The sequence below is a fragment of the Mirounga angustirostris genome, unplaced genomic scaffold, assembly GCF_029215605.1.
Source record: "Mirounga angustirostris isolate CCGP_5_RB_7025 unplaced genomic scaffold, mMirAng1.0.hap1 SCAF_5, whole genome shotgun sequence".
Lineage (NCBI taxonomy): Eukaryota > Metazoa > Chordata > Mammalia > Carnivora > Phocidae > Mirounga > Mirounga angustirostris.
This window is the reverse complement of record NW_026991713.1, coordinates 64,012,668-64,037,232: the sequence shown is the minus strand read 5'-3', so window position 1 is coordinate 64,037,232 and position 24,565 is coordinate 64,012,668. Positions and strand designations below refer to the sequence as shown.

At 57.1% G+C, this 24,565-nt stretch overlaps 2 protein-coding genes across 2 annotated transcripts; one reads left to right on the top strand and one right to left on the bottom strand.

The window, feature by feature from the left end:
- Positions 1–3,673: 3,673 nt before the first annotated feature.
- WNT1 (Wnt family member 1) lies at positions 3,674–7,698 on the top strand. The gene is made up of 4 exons (XM_045868379.3): positions 3,674–3,823; positions 4,524–4,777; positions 5,476–5,741; positions 6,245–7,698. Exons 1-4 carry the CDS (start codon positions 3,720–3,722, stop codon positions 6,731–6,733), a joined length of 1,113 nt encoding a protein of 370 aa, XP_045724335.1. The 5' UTR covers positions 3,674–3,719; the 3' UTR covers positions 6,734–7,698.
- A 9,830-nt stretch (positions 7,699–17,528) lies between these two features.
- DDN (dendrin) lies at positions 17,529–21,671 on the bottom strand. The gene is made up of 2 exons (XM_045868366.2): positions 21,463–21,671; positions 17,529–21,044 (listed from the first exon to the last, which is right to left on the bottom strand). Exons 1-2 carry the CDS (start codon positions 21,669–21,671, stop codon positions 19,133–19,135), a joined length of 2,121 nt encoding a protein of 706 aa, XP_045724322.1. The 3' UTR covers positions 17,529–19,132.
- Between the last annotated feature and the right edge of the window lie 2,894 nt (positions 21,672–24,565).

Sequence of the window (24,565 nt, the reverse complement as noted above, 5' to 3'; positions counted from 1 at the left end):
AGTGCTAGTGATTAAAACAATCCTTTTGAGCTTTGCTGTAAAAGAGAGCAGAGAAACGCGGCAATCTTGGGAGGTAATGTGGAGTCAAATGAAGCTTTGGCAGTTTTAGATGGGAAATATTACAGCATTTTGCATATGGATGGGTATGATCCGGTACAGAGGTAAACTGAAGATGCAGGAAAGAAACAGAGGACAACAGACAGAGTGATGATTTTTTTTAAAGATTTTATTTATTTATTTGACAGAGAGACAGACAGGGAGACAGAGAGAGAGAACAAGCCGGGGGGGTGGGGGGGAGGAGCAGAGCCACAAGCGGACTCCCTGCTGAGCAGGGAGCCCAACCTGGGACTCCATCCCAGGACCCTGAGACCATGACCTGAGCCAAAGGCAGACACCCAACAGACTGAGCCACCCAGGCGCCCCCAGAGTGATGATTTGATCTAAATAGAAATTTGGGCCAGGGCACGCACAGTGTGACCCAGAATTAGAGACCTCCCCTCCCGCTCTTCCCCACTAGTCCTGGTGGGTGGAATGGTGGAACAGAGGATACTCGCTCCTTCTTTTCTTTCTTTCCACCTCTGCTTGTCACCAATGGCCACAGACAGGGCTTCCTGTCTTCCAGTGCATCTCCGGCCTGCATGGGGTTTTATCCATCCATAGGCCAAAAGACATGACCCAGACAAGCTGCCCATAATTGTCTATTTACTTGAGCCATCTCTACTGGGTGCCCTCTGGAGAGATTACTGGCTTTTGGACCTGGGGAGGATGCTGGGCCAGTACACATTGTCCCTCGGGGTCAAAGCCTTGGAGGGACCAGGTACAGTGGATGGGGCAATAGGCCTGGGAAGGATGTCGCCCTCAAAAATAACCACCCTCAGGCTTCATTTGGGTTAATCAGCATCTCACTTAAAATGGAAGTGCTCCAGGAAGATTACTTAAACTCATCAGACATGTACTCCTTAGAGTGATTTCCCCACCTTGAAGGGGATACCTGGTTATTTCTGAGACTTGGAACTCTTCAAGATCAAACCTGGGTACATACTCAGTTAGAAAGTACCCTGAAGGGCACCTGGGTGGCTCAGTTGGTTAAGCGACTGCCTTCGGCTCAGGTCATGATCCTGGAGTCCCTGGATCGAGTCCCGCATCAGGCTCCCTGCTCGGCAGGGAGTCTGCTTCTCCCTCTGGCCCTCCCGACCCTCCCCCCTCTCATGTGCTCTCTCTCTCAGTCTCTCTCTCTCAAATAAATAAATAAATAAAATCTTTAGAAAAAAAAAGAAAAAAGAAAGTACCCTGAAGGTGGGGGAGATGAAAAAGAGAAGATCCAAAAGGGAGACAGAAAGATCCTAAAGATCAATTTTATTTATCTGTCAGTTTTGAGATGGGCCCATTGCTACACACTCAAACAGCTCGTAAGGTGGAAAGAACATGGGTTTTGAGTCAAAACGATCTGAGTTTTAATCTGGCTCTACCGTTTATTCATTTTTTAAAAAAAGATTATTTATTTATTTTAGAGAGAGAGTGCGCGCTCAGGGAGAGAGGCACAGGGAGAGGGAGAAGGCGAGAAGGAGAAGCAGACTCCCCACTGCACATGGAGCCGACACAGGGCTCCATCTCAGGACCCTGAGATCATGACCTGAGCTGAAACCAAGAGTCCGATGTTTAACCGACTGAGCCACCCAAGCACCCCCCCCCATTTATTCATTTTCTAAAGATTTTACTTTTAAGTAATGTCTACACCCAACGTGGGGCTCCGACTTCGAATCCCAAAATCAAGAGTCACATGCTCCACTGGTTGAGCCAGCCAAGGGCCCCCATTTATTAGCTGTGTGGACCTTGGACAACTTCTTAATCTCCTTTTTCCTCTGTGAAGTGAGAGAGAGGAGAGACTTGAAGGAGGAGATCTTCCCTCCTTCCAGGGGCCATCTGTGTGTGCTGGGAGGGCACGATAAGCAGGCTGGCAGTGCTCCCTATGCCCCATAGAGGGAACAGCAGCTACATCCTCAATAGGAGGCCAAGGGTAGCCTTGAAGCTGAGTTGGAGTCCCTGGGAGAAAACAGAAAAGTGTACAATGGAGGAGATGCTTGCAAGCATTTGGGTATCTCGATGTGGTAAGAGTAGAAAGAGCCAGCTTTGGAGGAAGACAGAAACTAGACAGAAAAATCCAAAAAGAAGCAGACGCGTGGAGGCACAAGTTCTCTATTCTGGGGTCAGTTCAGCAAGCAGCTCTTCTCTTCCCAGCCCTCCCTCCTGCACCCATACACACGCCTGCCATCTACTCCACTGCCCTTCCTGAGCCTAATCCTCAGAGACTCAGCCACTCCAGGCCTTGTCCATCTTGATGCTGCCTAGGTTGCCGGCTCAGGCCCCTCCCCTAGTGACGTGCACAGGTTGACACATGCCACGGGGTGACACACCATAGGATGACACAAGGTATACATGGCGAGTGTGACACATATATGCATATTTAATCTCCCCACGCACACATACTCATCCACCCATCCACCCACCTCCACACACGGTTCCAGACACTCCATCTCTCAGTCAATCATCTGGGTCTTTCCCAACGGTAGCTACCACCTCCTTCCCCACACATAGATGATGCACTGTCCCAGGTGGTGGCTGGGACAAGATTACTCGATTGATCCCTTCTGACCTGAGCTAAATTCCAAGATTCTTTGGAAAGGTTTCTAACATCCCTCCTCCAAACACGGAGTTTCCCTACATGAGGACACACATGGGTGTACACCCTCAGGACACACTCACACATTCGCATATGCATTCGCATTTGCATTGTCCCGCTTATACACACACACACACACACACACACACACACACACGCAGTCACTTGTGCACGCCTTCCAGCCCACAAACACAAACTGCCGCTGTCCCTGGTTGGTTTCTCTCCACAGACAGGCTCTGTTTGGTGAACTCACCCCCCACCCCCGGGATTTCACGACCCCACCCGCACCCTCAGACTCCCGCTTACCCTTCCCTGTCCAGCCGTCGGGGGCGGGGCGGAGTTTCCTGGGAAGGAGGCGTCTCCCCGGAGTCGCCGCCCAGAACGACAGCTTTCCTTGCCTTCCTCTACTCAGGAGTGGGGAGAGAGGGGACGCCAGCGGAGGCCCGGGCTGACGTCGAGGGGACAGCCCCACGGCCGGTGGTGGCGAGGCGGCGGGGCTCCTGGCCGGCTCTCCCCGTAGCACACTATCGCCGCGCCCCCTGGCGGACGCTGGTCCCCGACGGGCTCCGGACGCGAGGAGGAGTGAGGCGGGCGCGCGTGGGAGGGCGTCCCAAGGGGAGGGGTCGGCGGCCAGTGCAGGCCCGGAGGCGGGAGCCACCGGGCAGGGGGCGGGGGTGAGCCCCGACGGCCCTCCCGTCAGCGCTCGCCTCAGACGGGCGGGAGCCACGGCCCCGCTCGCTGCCCATTGTCTGCGCCCCTGACCGGTGCGCCCTGGTGCCACAGTGCGGCCCGGCGGGGCAGCCTCCTATCGTCACTTCAGCCAGCGCCGCAACTATAAGAGGCGGTGCCGCCCGCCGTGGCTGCCTCAGCCCACCAGCTGGGACCGCGAGCCATGCTGCCCGCCGCCCGCCCCCAGGGCTGTTAGAGCCAGACTGCGAACTCTCGCCACTGCCTCCACCGCCGCGTCCCGTCCCACCGTCGCGGGCAGCAGCCAAAGCCGCCCCGACTTCAGCACAGAGCAGGCGAGGCCGGGCAGGCCATGGGGCACTGGGCGCTGCTGCCCGGCTGGGTTTCTGCTACGCTCTTGCTGGCGCTGGCCGCCCTGCCCGCAGCCCTGGCCGCCAACAGCAGTGGCCGATGGTGGTAAGTGAGCTGGTGCGGGGTCGCCACTGGTCCCGGGGCGCAGAGCCAGGGGCCAGCCCCAGCCAGCTCCCACGCTCTGGGATCCGTCCGCTCCCTCCACCGCACTGACTTGCTGCGAGACACCGAGGGGCGCTCTGGAGCGCAGCTGCTCCAGAGAATCTAGTTCGGATGAGGTGGGGTGAATGGTCCGCCCGCGGCGGCCCACGATACTCCAGGCAGGGAGCCCATTCCCATCTAGCACCGCCCTTCGCCCGTGAGCCCCAAACCCAGCCTCACGGTGGTAGCCACACCACAGGTTTCCCTGCCTCGGCAAGCGAAGGGCCAGGCTGGCGCTCAGAAAGGAGGCAAGAAGAGGGTGGGACTCCTATGCATTTCACGCCTTGGGTGGGCATGGACTCCAGGCCAGAGCCGCCCGGAAGCAGCCTCTCAGAGCCAAGGTGGACATCTGGTCTTCAGGTTTCCCATGCCTCCCCTGTCCAGTCCCCAGACCCAGGGCCCCGAGTGGCCCTGCACAAAACTCTGGACGCCCATTCCTTTCAAACTACTGAGCCAGGGAGCCCGGAGTCTTTACCTCATTACTGATCTCCTGCGGCTCTCTCAGGCAAATAGCCCCAGGAAGAGGGCGGGATAGACACGACCTTTTTGCTTAGGGTGCAGGTCCCCATTCCAGAGCTTGAGCTCCTATCATGCATCTCACCAGGGGCATCGTGAACGTAGCCTCCTCCACGAACCTGCTGACCGACTCCAAGAGTCTACAACTGGTGCTCGAGCCCAGTCTTCAGCTGCTGAGCCGCAAACAGCGGAGGCTGATCCGCCAGAACCCGGGGATCCTGCACAGCGTGAGCGGGGGGCTGCAGAGCGCGGTGCGAGAGTGCAAGTGGCAGTTCCGCAACCGCCGCTGGAACTGTCCCACGGCTTCGGGGCCCCACCTCTTCGGCAAGATCGTCAACCGAGGTGGGTACCCAGGAAAGCGACGTTTCCGGGACCAGGGGAACGCAGGGTCACCCGCAGGGCAGGGGCGGGCGAGCGCAGGGAAAATGTCCCCGGCGCCCGCAGGGTTACACGATCAACCCGCCAAGAGCTTCACGCCCAGCGCCAGCTCTGGGCCAGACTCGTTCTACCAGGCGTTTTCAAGCCGTGCACCTTGGGCGCAGAGCTTAGCTTTTCTGCGCCACTGCCCGGGCAAAAGCGAGTCCTAAGTCGTGGACGCTGGCTGGCCACCGCTTTCCCGGCCCCTCTCAAAGGCGCCCGGGCAGCGGATCTCTGCGAGAGTGTCTCGCCTCCAAGCCCAGCAAGGCTCCCATCGCCGACACACGGGCCGAAAGTTTGGGCTGCGGAGAGATTTTGACAGTGTAGAGTTCTTCCGCTCCCCTCTTTTCGGTTTATCTCTCTGGAGCTGCCCCACTTCCACTGAGGAGCCAAGTGCGCCCTGAGTCTCGGGAGCGCGTGATTACAAGCGTGGACAGGGCTGCGTGCCCACGCACGTGCTTTCTCTAGGAGACCAGCTTCCCAGCACAGCCGGCCGCCTGGCTCCCAGGACTCCAAGGGCGCAGTCGGGGCACCGGACTCAAGGGTCCCGAACCCTCCACAGAGGAGGCTGGCCGCACCCCCGCGTTACCTCCTCGCTCATCGTTAGCTCCCTTCCCTCACAGGCTGTCGAGAAACGGCATTTATCTTCGCCATCACCTCCGCCGGGGTTACGCATTCAGTGGCACGCTCCTGCTCAGAGGGCTCCATCGAGTCCTGCACGTGCGACTACAGGCGGCGGGGGCCTGGGGGCCCCGATTGGCACTGGGGGGGCTGCAGCGACAACATCGACTTCGGCCGCCTCTTCGGCAGGGAGTTTGTGGACTCCGGGGAGAAGGGGCGGGACCTGCGCTTCCTCATGAACCTCCACAACAACGAGGCGGGCCGCACGGTGAGCGCGCTTCAGGGGCTCTGCCTGCAAGCGGAGTGGCAGGGATCTCCGAGGCCCCGAGCAGGGGCTGACCTCGAATCTGGGCAGTAACAGACGGTGATAAGGCCAGGCGTCGGGGCAGGGAACCAGGAGAGGACGTCCAGAGGGTGCTGGGGGTTTGGAAGGGAAGGCAGAGAATGGAAGAGAGTGGCGGAGGGCAGGGAGAACTGGAGAGGTTAGGAGTCAGGCAACCCGTGGAATGTATCGCCTACAGCCCCTCCGTTGTAATCACTGAAAAGAAACGAGGCTTGGAGGCCGGGGCCACTGTCCGGCGTGGAGGAGAGTCGGGCCCGGTGTCCAGATCTCTGCGCGACATTTCGCGCCTCCCTTCCCCTTCCTCCCTTCCGCCTTCGCGGAGGTCCTGGCAGGGTCCGGGAGGAGGCGGTATCTGGGATGGTGGCTCTGGCTGTGACCACCCTGGGACACCCTTTCTTCCCTCCCCCCCCCCCCCCGCTTCCTCCCAGACCGTGTTCTCCGAGATGCGCCAGGAGTGCAAGTGCCACGGGATGTCGGGCTCGTGCACGGTGCGCACGTGCTGGATGCGGCTGCCCACGCTGCGCGCCGTGGGCGACGTGCTGCGCGACCGATTCGACGGCGCCTCGCGCGTCCTCTACGGCAACCGCGGCAGCAACCGCGCCTCGCGGGCAGAACTGCTGCGCCTGGAGCCCGAAGACCCCGCGCACAAGCCGCCCTCCCCCCACGACCTGGTCTACTTTGAGAAATCGCCCAATTTCTGCACGTACAGCGGACGCTTGGGGACGGCCGGCACGGCGGGGCGCGCCTGCAACAGCTCGTCGCCCGCGCTGGACGGCTGCGAGCTGCTCTGCTGTGGCCGCGGCCACCGCACGCGCACACAGCGCGTCACCGAGCGCTGCAACTGCACCTTCCACTGGTGCTGCCACGTCAGCTGCCGCAACTGCACGCACACGCGCGTACTGCACGAGTGTCTGTGAAAGCCCGCGCGCGCTCGCGCCCGGGAGCGCGCTCCTCTCGCGCACCTCCAAACAGTGCCGCACACGCCCCCACCCGGCCCCTCCAGCCACGCTCGGCGGGATTCCTGCGTCCGCCATCATTTCTCCCACCTCCTCCTGCCTGCGGACTCCTGAAACCACTTGCCTGGGCCGGCACGAACCCTCTTGCCATCCTGACGGACCTGCCCCGGACCTACCTCCCTCCCTGTCCCGGGAGACCCCTTGTTGCACTGCCCCCTGCTTGGCCCCGAGGTGAGAGAAGGATTCGTTCCCTCCCCCGTGGGGGTCAGCTGCTGACCGTGTGGCTCGGCCTCCTCCACCGCGCCGGTGACCTCCTTGCCTCTCTCCCTCGCCTTTATCCTCAGTTTTTCTCCAGGTCCGCTCGTGCCCTTCCCATTCTCCTGCCAAGGGCTCAGACCCTGAACACACACCTGGGCATCGGGGCCTTTCTCCTCCCCACCTGCAGCCGAACCAGGAGGTGCCAGGGTGAAAGGGCAGCTGTGGTGATGTGGAAAATGAGGTTGGGGGACCCAGCCGAAATACCCCCATTCTCCCAGCCTCTGTCATGGAGCCACTGAACAGCTGTGAGCCATGCCTCCCTCGGGCACCTCCTACCCCTTCCTGTCCTGCCTCCTCATCAGTGTGTAAATAATTTGCACTGAATCGTGGATACAAAGCCACGAGTTTGGTTGTTGTAAATAAAACTATTTATTGTGCTGGGTTCCAGCCTGGCTTGCAGAGACCACTTCCACCCCACCCCACCCCACTCCTCTCCCTTCTTCTCTCCTTTTGCTCTCCAGCCTTTTTTGCTCCCTCTTCTCCTCTCCAATTTCTCAAGGATGCTGTTGCCTACCGGAATCAGTATTTCCTTGCATTGTAGCTATTAGTGGCTCCTTGCCCCCACCAATGTAGTATCTTCCTCTGCAGAATAAAATCTCTATTTTTATCGATGACTTGGTGGCTTTTCCTTGAACCCAGAACACACCATTGCTTACTTCTCTTAAACAAATAGGATATGTTGTTGGGGGACTGGTGTCCTGGCCCTGCAAGAGGACCCTAAGGTTCTGACCCTTGGATGACCTTAATGAGGCCACTGGGGATCCAGGTCTCCAAAAGAACCTAGTCAGGAGCCAAGAGACCCTGCAGGATTCTTCTTCCTATTCGAACACCAACTGGCTGTGTGATATCGGGCAAGTCCAAACTGCCTCAGTTTCATCCCTTGCTAAATGGGGATTAAACAAACAGACAAACAAGCTCTGAGCCTGCCTTTCCCATCTGGAGTTGTGAAAATAGCCACAACTGAGTGATAGCCATGACCGTGTTGTGAGAAGAAACCAAAGAAGAAAGAGAAATCCAAGCAGAAAAGGTGTTGCTGTAGAGCTTTTGGTCCCTGAAGCCTATTTGCTTCACCTGTGGTCAGGGCATGGGGCGGTGGGGAAGGCACGTCCCTCCCCAAGACAAGGAAACACCTTATTAGGACTCCAGCTCCCAAACCTGGGCTCGGGAGGATCTAGGTAACATGATGGGTTCTAGTCCTGGACCCAAAATCTCAGGGATGATGGTTGGGGAGCAGAAGGGAGCTGGAGGGCCGGAAACCAAACAGAGGCTAGGGCTTAAACTGATGTAACCAAACAGAGGCTAGGGCTTAAACTGATGTAACCAAAAGGAAACCCAAGTATGGTCCATAACCGAACCATTAAGTTAGCCATTCCCATAAAGAGCCTGAAAGAGGACTGTTACTAATAACACAGATACTTCCAATGCGCACATTCATCGGAGTGGGCAGGAGTACTAATCCTGCCCACACCCTAAACCTATCTCTAACCCTAATCCTCTCCCCATCCCTAGGTCTAGGTCTAACCTTAGCCTTAACCCTAACTTCAGACAAACACTAACCCCTTCCTAAGCTCTAATGCCTATCCCTAATCCTAACACTTTCCCCCAGGGGAGGACCTAAAAGGCAGGGGGAGCTATGAAGCACCCCACCCCCTAAGGGCAACAACTGATCCCAGACGACTGGAGAATTTCCCACTCTCCCCAGGACTCTTTTACTGTTGTTGCTGCCTCCCACCTCTCCCTGGATATGTGAACTCTGACCCCTGTTGGCCTTTGGGGTATGTGTGGGGGTAGGGGAGTGGAGCCAGGAGCTGCTCAACCCTGCAACGGACATCCCTTTCCCTTTCTCTCCATCTGCCAAGCCAGCACCAGCTCAGCTCTGATGGGCAGTGGAGGGAGAGGAATAGAAAACTTATTGATCCAGAGTAGAAGACACCTCATAAGCCTTGGGTTTCCAGTAAAGAACCCCCTGCAGAGAATATCCAGTCTATAATTCAATGAATTATTAGATCCCCAGCTACCAAAGCAAGAAACTAATGGGCTGCCAGAGGCCGGAAAGGGGCCTTGGCCCCTGCTGGACAATGCCCAGAGTTGGGGAGAAGCAGCGGCTGGGGAGCTGAGGGGTTGGCCGTTGTCCCCGACCACTCTCACCTGACTCCTAAATCCAAGAGCTGGAACTGGTATCAGTTTTCAGGCCCAGAAGCTGGGGCCTCTGAGTCGAACTGACACATAGGAGCTGGAGGAAGGGTAAAGGGGAGCAATGAATCCTGTTCTGGTCCTAATTAGACTTTTACCAAATCTGTTGTTTTCTCAACCTCAGTTACCTTGTCTATTAAACAGGGATGGTTGTCAGTACCGAATCTTCTCCTTCCGGAAAGTGAGGAGGTTCAGATGAGATCACGTTTATGAAAACTAGGGTCATTTGAACATTTGCCGACATGTCTTCTGCACCAGGCATATGCCAGACGCTGGGGTACAGGGCTGTATGAGCTAGTGCCCACTTGGAGGAGCTTATGGTGTGGCCAGGGAATCAAGCACATCGACACATACTGTCAGAGTAATAGGGGAGCGAAGTGAAGGCTCAGTGAAGTGTAAAGCTGTCTGCACACCCATGAGGTTTAAGCCCGCTGCATGGAGGCCCTTCACTTCCAGGGGCTGGGACTTCACAGTGGGTAGGGAAGTGCAGAATAAGGCTGGGCCCTTGAGGGGCCATGCACTAAGAAAAACGGGGGGGACAAGCAAACGGAGATAGGATCTACAAAGCATTACGTAGAAGCTAATTTTTTTTAAAGTTTGTTTGTTTATTTATTTATTTATTTATTTATTTATCTATTTAAGAGAGAGAGCATGAGCAGGGAGGAGGGGTAAAGGGAGAGAGAGAAGCAGGCTTCCTGCTGAGCAGGGAGCCCAACACCGGCTCTATCCCAGGACCCTGGGATCCTGACCTGAGCCAAAGGCAGACGCTTAACTGACTGAGCCACCCGGGTGCCCCCGAAGCTAATCCTTTTGATGTTCTGATCACCTGGGCCATCGTCACGGAGGGCTGGGCCTAGGGAGGTCGCCATAGGACAGCGCTGGCAGGAATGGACCCGACGCCCCGGCTCTGCCCCATCCGCCCAGGTTATCCTTCCACCCACCTCCGAGCTTCAGGTGCCGGGTGCCACACAGCCAGGGGGACCTGAGGCTGTCAGGGACCCCGGACACACGGGTGGCCTCAGCGAGCGAGGGAGGCGCTAGTCCTGAAATATCCTGGGGGGAGCGGAAAAGCTGAGAGGACCAAGAGGGCAGACCTGCACAATCCCCAGGGGGGCAGCGAGCTGGCACCACACACAGCCTGCCACACGCACCCTGGAAAAACCCTGTCAGTGGGGCTGCAAATACCCCAGGGTCTAGGCACCCCCCCCCCCAGGCTGGCTCAGTCCTCCTCTCCAGGCCAGAGGGAGAAAAATAACAAAATGAGAAAATAAGCTGTTTGGCTGTGGTGTGAGCAGGAATATCCATACAGAGCTGCCCACCACTCACCCTTACTCACTCTTTCCACACCCAGCCGGGGCGCCCAGCATGAGACAGACCACCCCCCTGCCCCCTCCCCCGTCTGGGCTAAAAGCAGACGCTGGTGAGCGAGCAGCAGGTTATAAATATGCCCGGGGAACTGCCGCCAACTCGCTCCCTTGTCATTCCCCGGGAGGGGATAGGGTGCGGTGGCTCCTAGGGAGGGGCCAGGGCTGCCCTGCTCCTGGGGCCCAGGAGGAAGTGGGGCTTCCGAGAGGCTACTGCACTTTTTTTTTTTTTTTTTTTTTTTGCCCTTTTCAAAGGGAAGGAACCACCACCACTTCATTTCTCCTGGACACTGGCTCATCTGCTCAGAGGTGGGGTTCCATCCCTCCCTCCCCTGCCGGCCTCGGCGGGGACCTCAGAAGGAGAGGGCCCAACGCCAGCCTGGGTCACAGTGCAGCTCAGCACCACTTCTTTCTCACACTCGCTTACTCTCAGCAAAGCCGAGGTCCATTCAACGGGCATTTGCTGGGCCTGCTGAGCCCCAGGCCGCGTGCCCAAGCACACCTACGCACACAAGCGTGTGCACGCGTACGTGCGTGCACTCACAGCAGGCCCGACTCCCTCCCATGTGCTCACATCAGCGCCGGCCCTCCCTAGGGACTGCTGGGCTTGAACTTGGCAGGCTCACCAGGAAGGGTAAAGCTCTAGGCTCCTGGTTCTGCCTCAGAGCAGGTTGGCGGAGGTGGGGGATGTTGAGAACCAGGGCCCTCAAACATTTCTGCTCCCACTAGTCCCCCGATAAATGACGGGTCCTTCTTCTCCTCGCTGCCCAGTCATCTCCCAACGCGGGCACCATGCCAGGAAGAAAGAGCCACTCTGTGGGATCCTGGGGGGCACCTGTCCAGGCTGCCAGAGCCTCCTGCTTCCCAGCCACTTGCCAAGTAGGTGCCAAGCTGGGCAAAAGGGGGCAGTGCCACCCTGGGAAGCTTCCAGCTCTCCTCCCCCAAGGCTGAACCCCTCCCCTCTCCCTCCTCCCTATTAATCCTCGGAAGTGAAGGGGCCGTCCCTGGCGGCCCCTCGGCCCTATTGTGGCCCCTCGCCCTCCTCGGCTGGCGTCTAATTAACTCCTCCTGCCCCCGGTTTTGTGTGCCCCCCTTACCCCACCTTGTCGGCCCCGCCCCTCCGCTCGGCCTGCTCCCCCCCACGGACATTCCAGCCCGGCCGGGCTGGTGTGCCAGGGCAACCAGGGCCGGACCGAGGCCTAATCCTCCCGCCGCCTGGCCGGGCTGGGGGAGCCCCACTCACCTCCCCGCTCTCTGGGGGCTGCCCGGCTCGGCTGCGGCGGAGACACACAATCAGGACAAAGGCGCAGCCCCCAGGGGGCTAACTCAGCCTTCACGCCCAGGTTGTGCGGCATTTGGGGAGTTTAATGAATTGTCCATCACGCCTTTCAGGGCCCGCCCGTCAGCCTGGATTAATCTTCGGAGCCCTGGTGGGGTAGGAGACACTAAGCCTGTATTTATTACTCTCCCATTGTCACTAATTGAGGTAATTATCTGTGACTCTGGCCTGGCCAACAATGCCGCATTCACTCCCGGGACCTCGATGGGCCCGGCTCCCACTCTCAGCACCAACCCTCCCTCCTCTCTTCTCCCAAACCCGCCAAGGGCTAAGTTGGGCCCTAGAGCATGTTGGGAAAGTGGACAATGTCCCACAATGCTTCACCTCCCAACCAGTGTCTCCCACAGCCACCATTATGGAATTGGAGCTAGGGAGAAGCCTGGTCCCCCCAAAGTAGATGAGAAAAGGAAGGCAGCCTGTCTGGGGACAGGTTTGGCTGGCAGAGCCCCCAGGCCCTAGAGGGGCATGTTTCTGAGATTTTGGTTTTCTGGACTCTGCAACTCCTCATCTCTGGGCTGGTGACACCAGGGTCTCATAGGGCCTTTCTGTGGATCCACCTTCATGTTCCTGTAGCCTCCAGAGTTGTAGAAGATTGGGAGGCCCTAATCCATACCAGGCATACTCTCAGGAGGTCCCTAGAGCCTCCAGAGCTGGCGGCATGGCTGTGGGTATGATGGGGGAGGTTGGAAGAGAGACTAGGAAAGGGCTGGTCAGGGAGCTCGGATAAGGCAAGAGGAGTCACCCCAGGAAGGAACATCTATGTGGCCATGCAGCAACCTTAGGGAGAAACGTGGATTTGGAGGGGGTGGGCAGTGCTGGAGAGTAGATTTCACGTGGAGATGGCTTCCCAGGTCAAGGGAATTGGCCTTGGGAACAGGTGTGTGTGTGCATCTGTGTGTGTATGTGTGTGTAAAAGAGAGAGAAAGCAGGCAAAAGAAGATTTGGTTTTTGATTAGGACTCTAACTGAGCTCTTTGAGGACAGGGACTATGTCTTGGTCACTGTTGTTTTTCCAAGAGCCTAACACTGTACCTGACACATAGTAGGTACTGTCCGGCGAATGGATGGATAGATGAGGCCAGTTCTTACATTGGAGCTGGGGGTATGTTGGCTCTTCTTTCCCATAGCTGCACTCAGCCTTTTTATTCTGTCTCAGCACTTGCTGGAAGGAAGTGTCTAGACCATCCAGGGACAGTTCTTGGATGGGCACTCCTCCAACTGCAAACATTTTAAGGACCTTGGCAGAATGCAGCGCTACAGTTGGAACGGCGCCACCTTGTGGTGCCTCTTGGAGAAGCTCCTGAAGAGACTCGGGCAAAGAAAGCGGGGTTCTTCCCTATGCTGGGGGGTGGGAACACCAGGCCGCAGCCCCCTCTCCTCCTGTATATCTGAGGCTGCGTTGCTGTACCAGTGTTCCTGTTACGCAGTTTTACCATTTGTTCCCACCTTCTGCTAGCATTTGCCGAGCGCCTGCTCCGGGCCAAGCTTGTAGGGGATACAGAGCTAAACCAAAGGCGCTACCTTGAGTAGCTCATGGTCCAGCAGGGGATTCTACAGCCTAAAAAGACCAACAAAGGTCATAATCAGTCAGTAGAGAAAACAATGATATAGGTGTTGAGGAGGCAATGGGGACATTAGCAGCTCAAAAACTTCCCTCTTCCCTTCCTCAATTCCTTTCACTAAATCTCCAACTTTTATCCTTGCTTTCCAGAGGCGCTTCATGATTTGGCTCACACACTTCATTCTAGGATCCCGCACCTCTGCATTCCCCAGGGCCTCTGTTCCCTGTGAAGGCTTTGTGCTTTCCCACCTCTCTACCTTTGCCCACACCCTGGAATGCACATCTTCCCCATCTCCCCCTGTTGAAACCCATCTGGAATGTCCCTCCCTCCATTAAGCTCTTCTAATTTCCCTTGGCAAAATGGCCTTGCCTCCTGAAGCAGCTTCTTGGCAGGGCTTTGGTTAACAGCACATACTGGCTGTCCCGTGGAAGGTTATCTGCATAAGTTACTTATCCTCTTTCTAGGCTTCTACCTTCCTGAGGACATGGGCTCTGTGTTTTGTTGATCTTGGCATTCCTTGCAGCACTGAGCTAGGCACATCATATGTCATCATTAAGAGAAGAAAGAGATGGGGCGCCTGGGTGGCTCAGTTGGGTAAGCGACTGCCTTCGGCTCAGGTCATGATCCTGGAGTCCCGGGATCGAGTCCCGCATCGGGCTCCCTGCTCGGCGGGGAGTCTGCTTCTCCCCCTGACCCTCCCCACTCTCATGCTCTCTCTATCTCATTCTCTCTCTCAAATAAATAAACAAAATCTTTAAAAAAAAAAGAGAGAGAGAGAAGAAAGAGATGGATGGATGGATGAATAAGTGGATGAACGAATGGATGGATAAATGGATGGATGGATGGATGACAGAGGGGTTGGTAGATGGATGGATAAATGGATAGGTGGGATATATAGATGGGCGGATGCATGCATGGATGAACAAAAGGATGGAGGCATGCATGGATGGAGAGACGGATGGATGAAGCAATTCTTCTTTAAAAGGACTCCTCCAAAGCTATGTAGTGTCAGGGGCTTTAAGGGAGGAAGCCCACTCCTTGCCAAGCAAGGCATACAGGCAAGGGGACAATATCCAGACTGAGCCTTCCTTCACAACAAGTGCACCCTCAGTGACTCACCTCCTACTCCCCAGAAGTAACTCACAGTTGGGGAACTGCTCCTTCTTACATGCTTGCCTAGATCCTCAGGAATGCCTTCATTAACATATATTATGTTGCACAGCCTGCACTGACTGTAATGATTTTGTGGGTTTCCTCTCCCATATCCCTTCCCCTGTCTCACACACACCCTGGATTGGACACTCCCTGAAAATAGGAGCCCTGTCTGAGTCTCTTGTGTGTCCCTGGAGCCTGGCATACAAGTTTAATGAAGGAGTGACCAGATGAGTAACTGAGGGAATGCTCACCCTTCTCTATAGACACACTTTGCCCACTCCCTGCGTATTCATGTCTAGCCGTCTCTCCTGGTCCTCTCCTCCTCACACCCCATATACACACTCCTCACCCCGAATCCCCTAAAGTCCCAGACTTACGGCCTGGTTCTCTGTTGCCCATTTGTGGCTGATCTAGGGAAGTCCCAGGGCTCTCATGAGAGTCCAAAAGGAGATGGGGCCCTTAGACCCTCTGAAGCCATATTAACCCGGCCCCATTTGGGACAGAGAAGGGCTTCCCTGGGAAGAACCGGGCTGTTGGGAGGGTAGTGGCCTGTGCTAACCTGAGAGATGCTACCCCATCCTGACCACGCCCTCCTGCGTCTGCTCTCCCTACACCTGACCCGGGAGGCTGTCCCAGGGTTGGGGGTGGTTGTGGCCTCCGACTCGAGGCTGGCCAGCTGGCAGACACAGCCAGATTTAGAAGTCATTTTCGCAGCAGGGAGCCTCCAGCCTCCCACCCACAGTGCCATGCAGGGCCAGTCTGAGATATGGCTCACCAAGGGCTGGCCCCCAGACCTGCAGTCACCCCTCCCCTTCTCTCTGTCCCTGTCTCCCCAGATCTTTAGCAGCCAGTGCTGACTCCACCCTTAGGCAAAGACGAAGGAAGTCCTGGGGAAGCAGGGTGTGTTGCCTGGCACCCTAACTGCCCAAATCCTCCCTGTACATCCTCCACCCTTTCAAGGGACTGTGTCTCCACCCCGGGGCTCCCTTCTCTTCTTGACCTGGCCTCAGCTGCCTGTTGTTCTTCTTCCCCAACCTCTACTTCTTTCCCCCAGCCTCCTGTTCTTATGCCCCCAATACTAATGAAATAGCTCTAGAGAGAAATAATAATCAGAGCTTAACACTTGTATATCCTTTATTATGTACCAGGCATTGTTCTAAGTGCTTTTCATATTGAATCATTTAGTCCTCCCAACAAGCCTAGGAAAAAAGCACTATTCATAACCCCATCTTATAACTAAGGACACTAAGACACAGAGAGATTGAGTAATTTGCCCAAGGTCACACAGCTAGTGTGAGGTAGAGGCAAGATCTAAACCCATGCTGCCAGGCCCCAGAGTCCATGCTCTAAACACAACACTACCCTATTTTTCCGATAATGGTAGTAGTGTGGGTGAACTCTTAGAAACTGACCTCCTGAGTGTTCCACCTCACAGAGTCTTTGGCTGTATGATGGGGTCTCCCTCCACAGGACCGGCCCCTCCACTACGCATACGGCTCACCTCTTCTTCCAGCCTGAGAGCCTGGAGGCCCCGGGCTGTAGCAAAATCCAGGCAGATGCTCTCACCACTGCCCTGGCCTTCCTCGGTCTTCCTCCTGGCCTCAAGTCCGTTCTCTTCTCAAGCCCAGAGGTCCAAGGCACACACTCCCAAGGGGGCCAGGCTCACCCCAGCCTGTCCTCAGTTTCCACTCCTGAGAATGTACCCTCAACTCCAGTCTAACCAGACCGTTTGGTAATTTCCAACACATACTCGGCTTCCCCCAATCCATACGACTATTTTTGCTCTTTCCTCTACTTGGAACTCCTTTCCCCAAATTCTATCTCAGATGCCACCTCCTTCAGGGAGCCTTTCCTGATCTCACAAAATCCATACAATCTCCCTTGTTTGACTCCTTATAATACTTACCACTCGCTGCTCACTACTATCATTATTGGTGAGTGTTCATCTTCACCCCATTGCAGGCAGGCCTTACTCATCTCTTTCCTGGAGCCCAGCTCAGGGCCTGCTTCCTCTCAGGTGCTCAGTAAATGCTCAGTAGTTAGAATTGGCAGTAGTTAGACTTGCAGGTGGAAGGTAGGCAGACCTCAGGAAACTTTGATCTCTGCCCAAGGTGAACCTCACTTCTTTTACTTCCTCCAGCAAGAGCTAACTTGAAACCTGATGTTGTGGGTCCCAGGCAGGTTCTGGGTTGGACTCTCCAGGGTAATTTTGATCAATGCTCTCCCCTCAGGTTAAGAAGCCCAAAGGGACACCCCCACCACACACACACACTGAACCAAGGTCAGCCTGCCCCAGTGCAGGGTCCAGCCCATCGACCTCCCAAACTGTCCTGCTCTCTCCTACCCGTCCTGACATGTCTGATCTCTCCGGGTGAGGGTAGGGAGTGACATCAAGATAACTGAAGACCAAAATCATAAGTGGCTTGAGAACGGGGCTGGGGCTCTGAGCGCTGAGCGGGAGTTGGAGTGACTCGGTAGGGATGGGGGCAGAGGCGGGCCGGCCAGGACTTCGCGACTGAGTCTGGGCGAAGCCCCCGCGCCCGCCGTGTCGGCGGCTAAATTTACCCAGGCTGACTCAGCCCTTGCCCGGAATGGGGGGTGGGGGGAGTGCGCCAGGGCAGTGGGAAGAGTCAGCGGGGGTGGGGCGGGGGGCAAGGAAGGAAAAGTCCGACTGGGGGTGACAGGGGTGAGCCAGGAGTTTCCATCAAAGAAAGGAGTCCCCCCAGCCCCCCACCGAGGGGGGAGAAACAGTGGAGCCCTGGGGGGAAGGACACGGGAGGGACTGGGCCGGTGAAAGGAAAAAGATGCCAAGATTGGACAAAGGGAAGCTTAGATTTATTGAGCGCCTACTGTGTGCCAGGCACTGTGCAAGGCGCTTTACATACATTATCGCATAAAATCCTCACAACAACCCTGCGAGGTAGGTGTTTATAAACCCCCATTTGACAGATGAGGAAACTGAGGCTCAGGGAGGTGAAGTGATTTGGCCAAATTCACATGGCTAGTAAGTAGAGACAGAACTGTCCAAGATCAGAGAGAAAAAAGACTTCAGTGTCTGGGTCCCAAGCCGGTTGGCATGGGTAAGTAACAAAGAGGGGCTCCGCGCGCTTCCAGAGGTCTAGAAGGCCAGAGGCCTGTCCCCGACCTCGCACGGCTGGAGGTGGCAAGACGGGGGACCCGCGCGCTGTAACTGGGTATCAACTGGTTAACTAGCAGTGCCCGGGTAGGGGGGGGACTCGGGAATTAGCTACCGGGGAAATCCGCGACCTGCGCGCGCCCCGTAGTGGCTACAGCGAGTATCACACCCCACACTTACAGGCTTTTTGGGACCAACCTCCCCCTTCCTTCCCTGGCCAAGGTTTCTGGAAGAGGCAGAGATGCAAGAAATTTTCAGGGTTCTTTCAGATGAGTGATGCCACCGGGGTGGGAAATCGTTGTAACGATTCAGAGCATCACTAAGGAACACTGGGGAGGAGGAGAAGGGGGGAGGCCTAAGGAGGTCCCAAGCTGATTCACTGGCTGCCTTCCCTCCCCAGCTCGGACCACCACAGGCCGGGGACAGTGACAAGGCCACCATCCTGCTCTGCCTTGAGGAGCCCTCACCCAAACCTAAGAGACTGGGATAGAAGCCCGTACCCATTTGCTCAGATCTTCTGCAAACCCTGGACAGTCTCTTGAATATGGAGAATGAGTGCAGGTGACAATGAAGCCATCTGAGGGACCCTCAGACTCTGTTCATTTATTCCCAATTCTCTTTCTTGGCCTGTGGAGGAGAGGGTGAGATAAAAGCCGCCCCCAAGGATCCAAAGCATCAGGGATGAACTTATCCCAAGGCGTGTGACACCAAAGTGAGCCCTCTTCCTGTTTTGCTGGTTGTATCTGGATCCCTTCCTCTTCTGCCAAGGGCCTCTATGTCACCTGGTCACCTCAGTCAGAAGCCTCGCCATCACTTTCTCCCTCCAAGCCCCAAGATCCTGCCCTAAAGTTGCCCTATGACTATAACATCCCTGCCTTCCGCCTGATCCTGGCTAGGCCACCTACTCTGCTCCACACCTAGTGCATCTAACCCCTGCTGAAGATCTTCCCCCAGTGCCCTGAATGGAGCAGGCATTAAAGTCTACTGCTCATCCTCACCTGTCATGAGAAAGAAAAAAAAAGAAAGAAAGAAAGAAAGAAAGAAAGAAAGAAAGAAAGGAAGGAAGGAAGGAAGGAAGGAAGGAAGGAAGGAAGGAAGGGAGGGAGGGAGGGAGAAAAGGAAAGAAAGAAATCACGAATTGGCATATGTTCCCTTTCCTTTCATTTGGGTGGCTTCTATTTCAAGTATGGGAACGACTCTGGGTAAGGGGGTACAAGGAAGTCTGTGAGGAAGAAAGAGGACCAGTGGGCCCAGGGATGGAAAAGTGGGGAACACAAATACAAGAAAGGGCCTGTCACTGCCGCTCCCTATTTCCCTGTGGGATCCCCTTAGTGTCCCTCGTCCCGAAGAGGGCCTCCTCCGTTCGGCTGATGACATCTAGAATCTCTCGGATACTGTCGCTCAGCTCGGCTGTCTTCCCGTCTTCCCCGGGCCGGGGCGGCTCATTTCGCCAGGAGGCGCCCGAGGCTTCTGTGTCGCTTCCATCAGAAGAGCCGCTGTGGACGTTGAGCTCCGCAGCTTCGTCCGAGTCCGAGTCTGGGGCGGTGTGACGGCGGATGCGGGATACGGCTTCCCGCAGGGCCCCGGCGTAGGGCCCTGGGGTCCGCGCCCAGCCCCCGGCCGCGCGCCGTGGGACCGCCGCCACTTGCTGCGAGCCCTCGGCACTGACCGTGCCTCCTGAAGCCGCTGGGCCTGAGGCTGAGCGCTCTGGGCTACCTGGCGGCGTGGGGGCGTCCTGAAGGTTTACTTCGCCAACCGGGAGCCCAAGGATGCGGGAGGCGCGCTCCTCCAAGGAGGAGTCCGCGGGCTTCCCGCCCTCGGCTTCGAACCCGCGCCCCCCAACGAACTGGTGTGAAAGGCGACTGCTCATGAGCAGTTTTTGCCAAGGGTGGGGAAAGGCCGCGGCTCCCTCGCCCTCCTCCTTGTTGGGCTTCGGTTGATTAGGGGCATCCCCCACGACGCGCGGCACCCCATCGGGCAAAAGCTGTACATGCTGGGTTCGAGGGGTTGGAACATACTGTGACCGTATCACCACGCACGTGGCGTCAATGACAAAGACGCCTTCTCCCCGAGCACGGCCGCGGGAACTGCGGGGCAGGGTGTGGGCGCGGCGGGTCCCCTTCCAACCCTCCAAGGTCTCAGGTCCGGCCCCCTCTCTATGACCTAAGGACTCTCTCCACCCCGTGCCTCCTGGAGCCCAGGGTCTGGGGAGGGTCTGGCTATGTCGGGGCGGCTGCTTTTTAAGGGAGGGAATCCAGCATTTGGGGAGCCAGCCCCGTTCCCTATTTTCTTTCCCTTCCCCGGAGCCCTTGAAATGGGGCCTGGACCTGGGGGCGGGACGCGGGGGGCTGGGAGTCGCAGTGGCCAACCCCCCGGGAGCTGTCTCCGTGCCTGGGCTCCCAGCAGCTTTGGCTCGGGGATGGCCGTCGCTTCCACTATTCAGGCCAGCAGTGGCCAGCCCCAGGCTTTTCTCCGCGGCCCCCTTGCCGGACTCCAGCCTCGGCCCGGCTGTTCCACAGCCTGGGGATCCCCCCAAGAGACCCCGCCCCTGTCGGAGACCCCAAGCCCCGAGGACGTCCCGGTAGATCCGAGGATCCAGCCTCTTCTTTGTGCACCCTCCCTCTGTCCTGGCCGGAGTCGGAGCAGAGGCTGCTGAGGCTGGAGCCTGGGAGGGCTCGGGGCCTCGCTTAGACCCCAAGGTCCTGTGGGGGCCTTCGTAAGAAGGTGGAGCCACGTAGGGTGGCGGGCGGTCCCAGCGTCGTCGCAGGGCTGTCCCGGCTGCGCTTCTCAGCAGCAGGTGAGCCTCGTAGCTGGGGGGCCCTGGCCGCCTACCTCCCCAGGGCCCCGCCCACGCCGCCCCTGGGTCGCTCTGCGGCTGCGCGGATGGACGGGGCGGTCGCCCCGCCGGCCCCAGGCGCTCGGGTCGTGAGGAAGCTGGGGGCCCTACAGGCTGGGCCACCCGAGGGGCGTTCCGAGGTTCCGGGAGGGGCCGACCGGGGGGGCTCCTTCGGGCCCCACCAGCCTTGCGCCTTTTTCGCTCGGTCTCCTTGGCCTCCCGCTCCTGCGATGCCGCTTTCCTTTTCTCTTGCTCCCGGGCTCGGGCCTCGGCCGGGGGCCCCGCCCGCCAGTTGGTCGCCTCCTGCAGCACCCTGGAGGCCCAGGGACGGCGGGGCGGCGGCTCAGGGGATCCCGGGCGCGGCCCACACCTGGGACAATGAGCAGGAACCCAGGTGAGCAGTTTGTGGGGGAAGGGAGCCGAGGTCCGGGGAGCTGGGAGCACTGGAGACCATCTGGGGCAGCCGTGTGGAGGGGTGTGTGTGAGTGTGTGCCCGTGTGCACGTGCGTATATGTTAGGGCTGAAGTCGAAGCCGGACTCCTCACCATCTCTCCATGCACACTTTAACAGCGTCTGCCCCATCTCACCTCCTGCCCTTTCTCACACCCACTCTTGCCCCCCAAAACAATGCGGGAAGAGTCAGGCCCCAGCCCTCGGGATGCGGTAGGGGGAGGCGTGGGAAAGAGAAAGGGGGCCAGCAGCACTGGCTGGTGCCTGCGGGGAGGTCCGGACCCCACTCCCCGCCCCACCGCTCTCTTCCCGTCACCCGTCACCCCTCCTTCACTCACGTGCGGCTCTGGGGCCCACGGGCCCAGTGGCTGGCTTGGAAGTCCATGGGCTGTCGAGGAGTGGCGCGGCGACTATAATGACAGGAAATAGTCTTCACTTCGATCACCAGCAGCTTGGATTTCTGCACCCAGAGGCAGCTGCCAGACTCCTCATCCTGGGGCTCCCGGGGGCTGTCGGGCCCCTCGGAGAATAGCTGGCCATCCAGCATCCTGCCCCACCCCACCCCGGCCCCCCACCCTCCCACCCGCCCCGAGAGCCCCCTCCCAGCCCGAGGAGCCGGCGCCCACTGCAGAGCGACGGGCCCAGAGACTGGGGACTATATATACCCGGGCACACGTGTGTGCCTGTCTGTGTGTGTGTGCGCGCGCGCATGTGACACGGTGCGGCGCGGACGGCACCGCGCTGCTACCTCCCCCATGTGCACGGCCGCCCCCTGGGGCCCGGGATTGGGCGCCCCTTCCCACTGCTCATGTCCCCCAAGCCTGATGGGACCTGCGCGAGTGGGCAGGGGACTTATTTTTGCCAAGCTGACGGTGCCCTTCCCCCACCCCCATTTCTTCAACGTTCCTGTCGTTTTAACCCTTCACTCTTCTGCTTGTCGGGGTGCCCCACCACTGACTTCCTGCCTCGGACTTCAGGAGGTGACGGCAATGGAACTCAAGGTCCCTGCCTGCCACTCTCTGCTGGTTTCCATGGGGTTGGGGTGCAGGGGGTCTATTTTTAGCGGCAGGGACTGTTCGGGTGCAGAGATGAGTAACCAGCTTCCATGCGGTGGAGGGAGGGGGCGGTAGCTTTCACGCAGCTTTTATGTGACTCTGGGGGAGAGCTGCCTCCCCCAAGCTCAGACAGGGTGACCCCCACACCTTTAACTCCTTACCCTCTCAGTGTTGCAGCCCAGGGCTGCTGGTAGGACACAGCAGTCTGTCTTGGCCATCCGAACTGTCCCACGCTCCTATTCTAGATGTTTGTCCTTGGGCACCTATGGAGCCTTCTCCCCGCGGCAGGCTCTCTCCCCCAATCCAGAAGCCAGGATTTGGGGGTCATACTGTTCTGTGCCCACACAGCTCTACTCAGCCTTATGGAGGACAGACTAAGGGACTTATGTATTTGCACCCTTTCAGAACGGATGAAGAATGGCGTGCTCCCTTGGAAAACCATCCCCTAGCAACTGAAATGATAAAAGTGGCCCCCGTTTCCTAGCGTAGAGCTCCCCATCATCACTACTACCACAATGCCTAGCTCACTTAGCCCCCACCTGAAGTGGTGCTGAAGATGCTCACCTTTTCCACTCATTCTGTCCCAGGGGCAGAGGGTGTTGCTTACATCCCCATGATCCCTCCCCCCAAGCCTATACCAGGTGTCCCCTGATTCACCATGGTAATGTTGGTGGCAGCACAGCCCACGCCAACCCTTCCATGCAGAGACTTAGCAACCATGCCTGGCAACCATGGCAGCAGCTCCAGTGGAGGGGAGGGGTGCAGGGAGGTGGGAGAAGAGTGTGTATGGCAATGGTTCCTGAGGAAGAAGGGATAATTTGCCTCTTTTGAGAGGAATAGGTAAGAATAGGCTATGAGGCTCTTTAATTTTGTCCCTTGTCTTTCTTTCTGCTCCATCCTCAGATTTTGAGACTGATGGGTTGGGTTTTAGGGGAGAATGGGAGAGGCAGAAGATCATGCAGCCCTTCGGGTACAGACCCTTCCTTTTAAGAGGATGGGGCCAGGAGGGTTGTTGTGGGGGCAGAGACTGACTTCATGAGAACCAAAGCAAACAAACCCAGGCCCCCTGCTCCCTAATATGAACCTTTAGAGATAACCCAAACAGCCCCTATTCCCACCATTTGACAACACTCCCCTCCCCCACTTTACACACCTACCAGCTGCACTCTGGTGGCTCTTTGCTTGAAGGTGCTTCCTTCTACCCAGGTCCCCCTAGAGTCCTAGGGCTTTTTAAAGCCCTTGCCTCCTCCCTAGACAAACCCTCCATGATGGAATGTGACATAAGACGACATCTGTCCTTTCCACCATGCACTCACCCCCACACACATAAACATACCCTAATTCTAATAACTTGGAAGCCTCCCTCCCCCAAGTCTGGGAATGTGCTGTGAGCTGTGAAGAGGTGAATGCAGAAGCAGGGGCTTTCTCCAAAGCCAGGAGGGCAGCCCTGGCAGCTGCCTTGACACTTTTCCCCATGAGCCATGAGGAAGCCTACTTTGGAGGAACCGGTATGGTATGGCAGGGTTCCTCAGAATTCGTAGGTAGGGAGAGGTTAGGTAGGGGCTAGGAGGTACTCTGAGATTGCTTCTGGTCTTGGATAGGAAATGGTATCAAACCTGCAAGTCAGTGGTGAGATGGTACCCAAAATTTGGCTCAGGCCCAACTGTCTAGCAGTCCTTATGGTATTTGGTGCTGACTATTTTGGCTCACATGGTTTCAGCACAGGTAGAGTCTGCTCCCCGACCCCCCAGCTCATTCTCACCTTGGAAGAATGGTAAGGCATTTTGTAGGTTCAAAGACAGTGCCAGCTCAGCAAAATTCAAACACAGAGTCCAACCTTCCCTGACTAAGAAAAGTTGATGATGGTGGCATGTCTCTCTGCCTCCAGGAGACCCTCAGTCTCTCTATTCTCTGGAAACCTAACGCTGTTAGGAGATTTTCCTGGGGTCCCAGCTATGATTCAGGCAGAGGAGAAAGCGAGGTAATAAGGAGAACTGCTGGGAATAGGGTGGGAAACAGTTATGAATGGAGAGTTGGAAAGCCAGTAAGTCTAGTGTAGTGGTAAAGAGCAGGAGCTCTGGGGCCAAACTGTTTGGGTACAAATCCTAGCTCTACATTTTACCAGCTGTGTGGTGTTGGGCCGGTTACTTAGCCTCTCTGCCTCAGTTTTTGTTTTTGTTTTTTTAATCTGTAAAATTGGAATCCTATCTACTGTTGTTCTGAGGCTTAAATGAACGAATAGATGTAAAGCACCGAGCACGGTGTCTGACACAGTTTTACATATGTATGTGTGTGTATGTGTGTGTGCCATTATTCCTGTTGTTGTGAGTAATGAGTTGAAGAGGCCATGTGAGGTAGGCTGGTTGGAGCAGTAGTGTCTATCAAC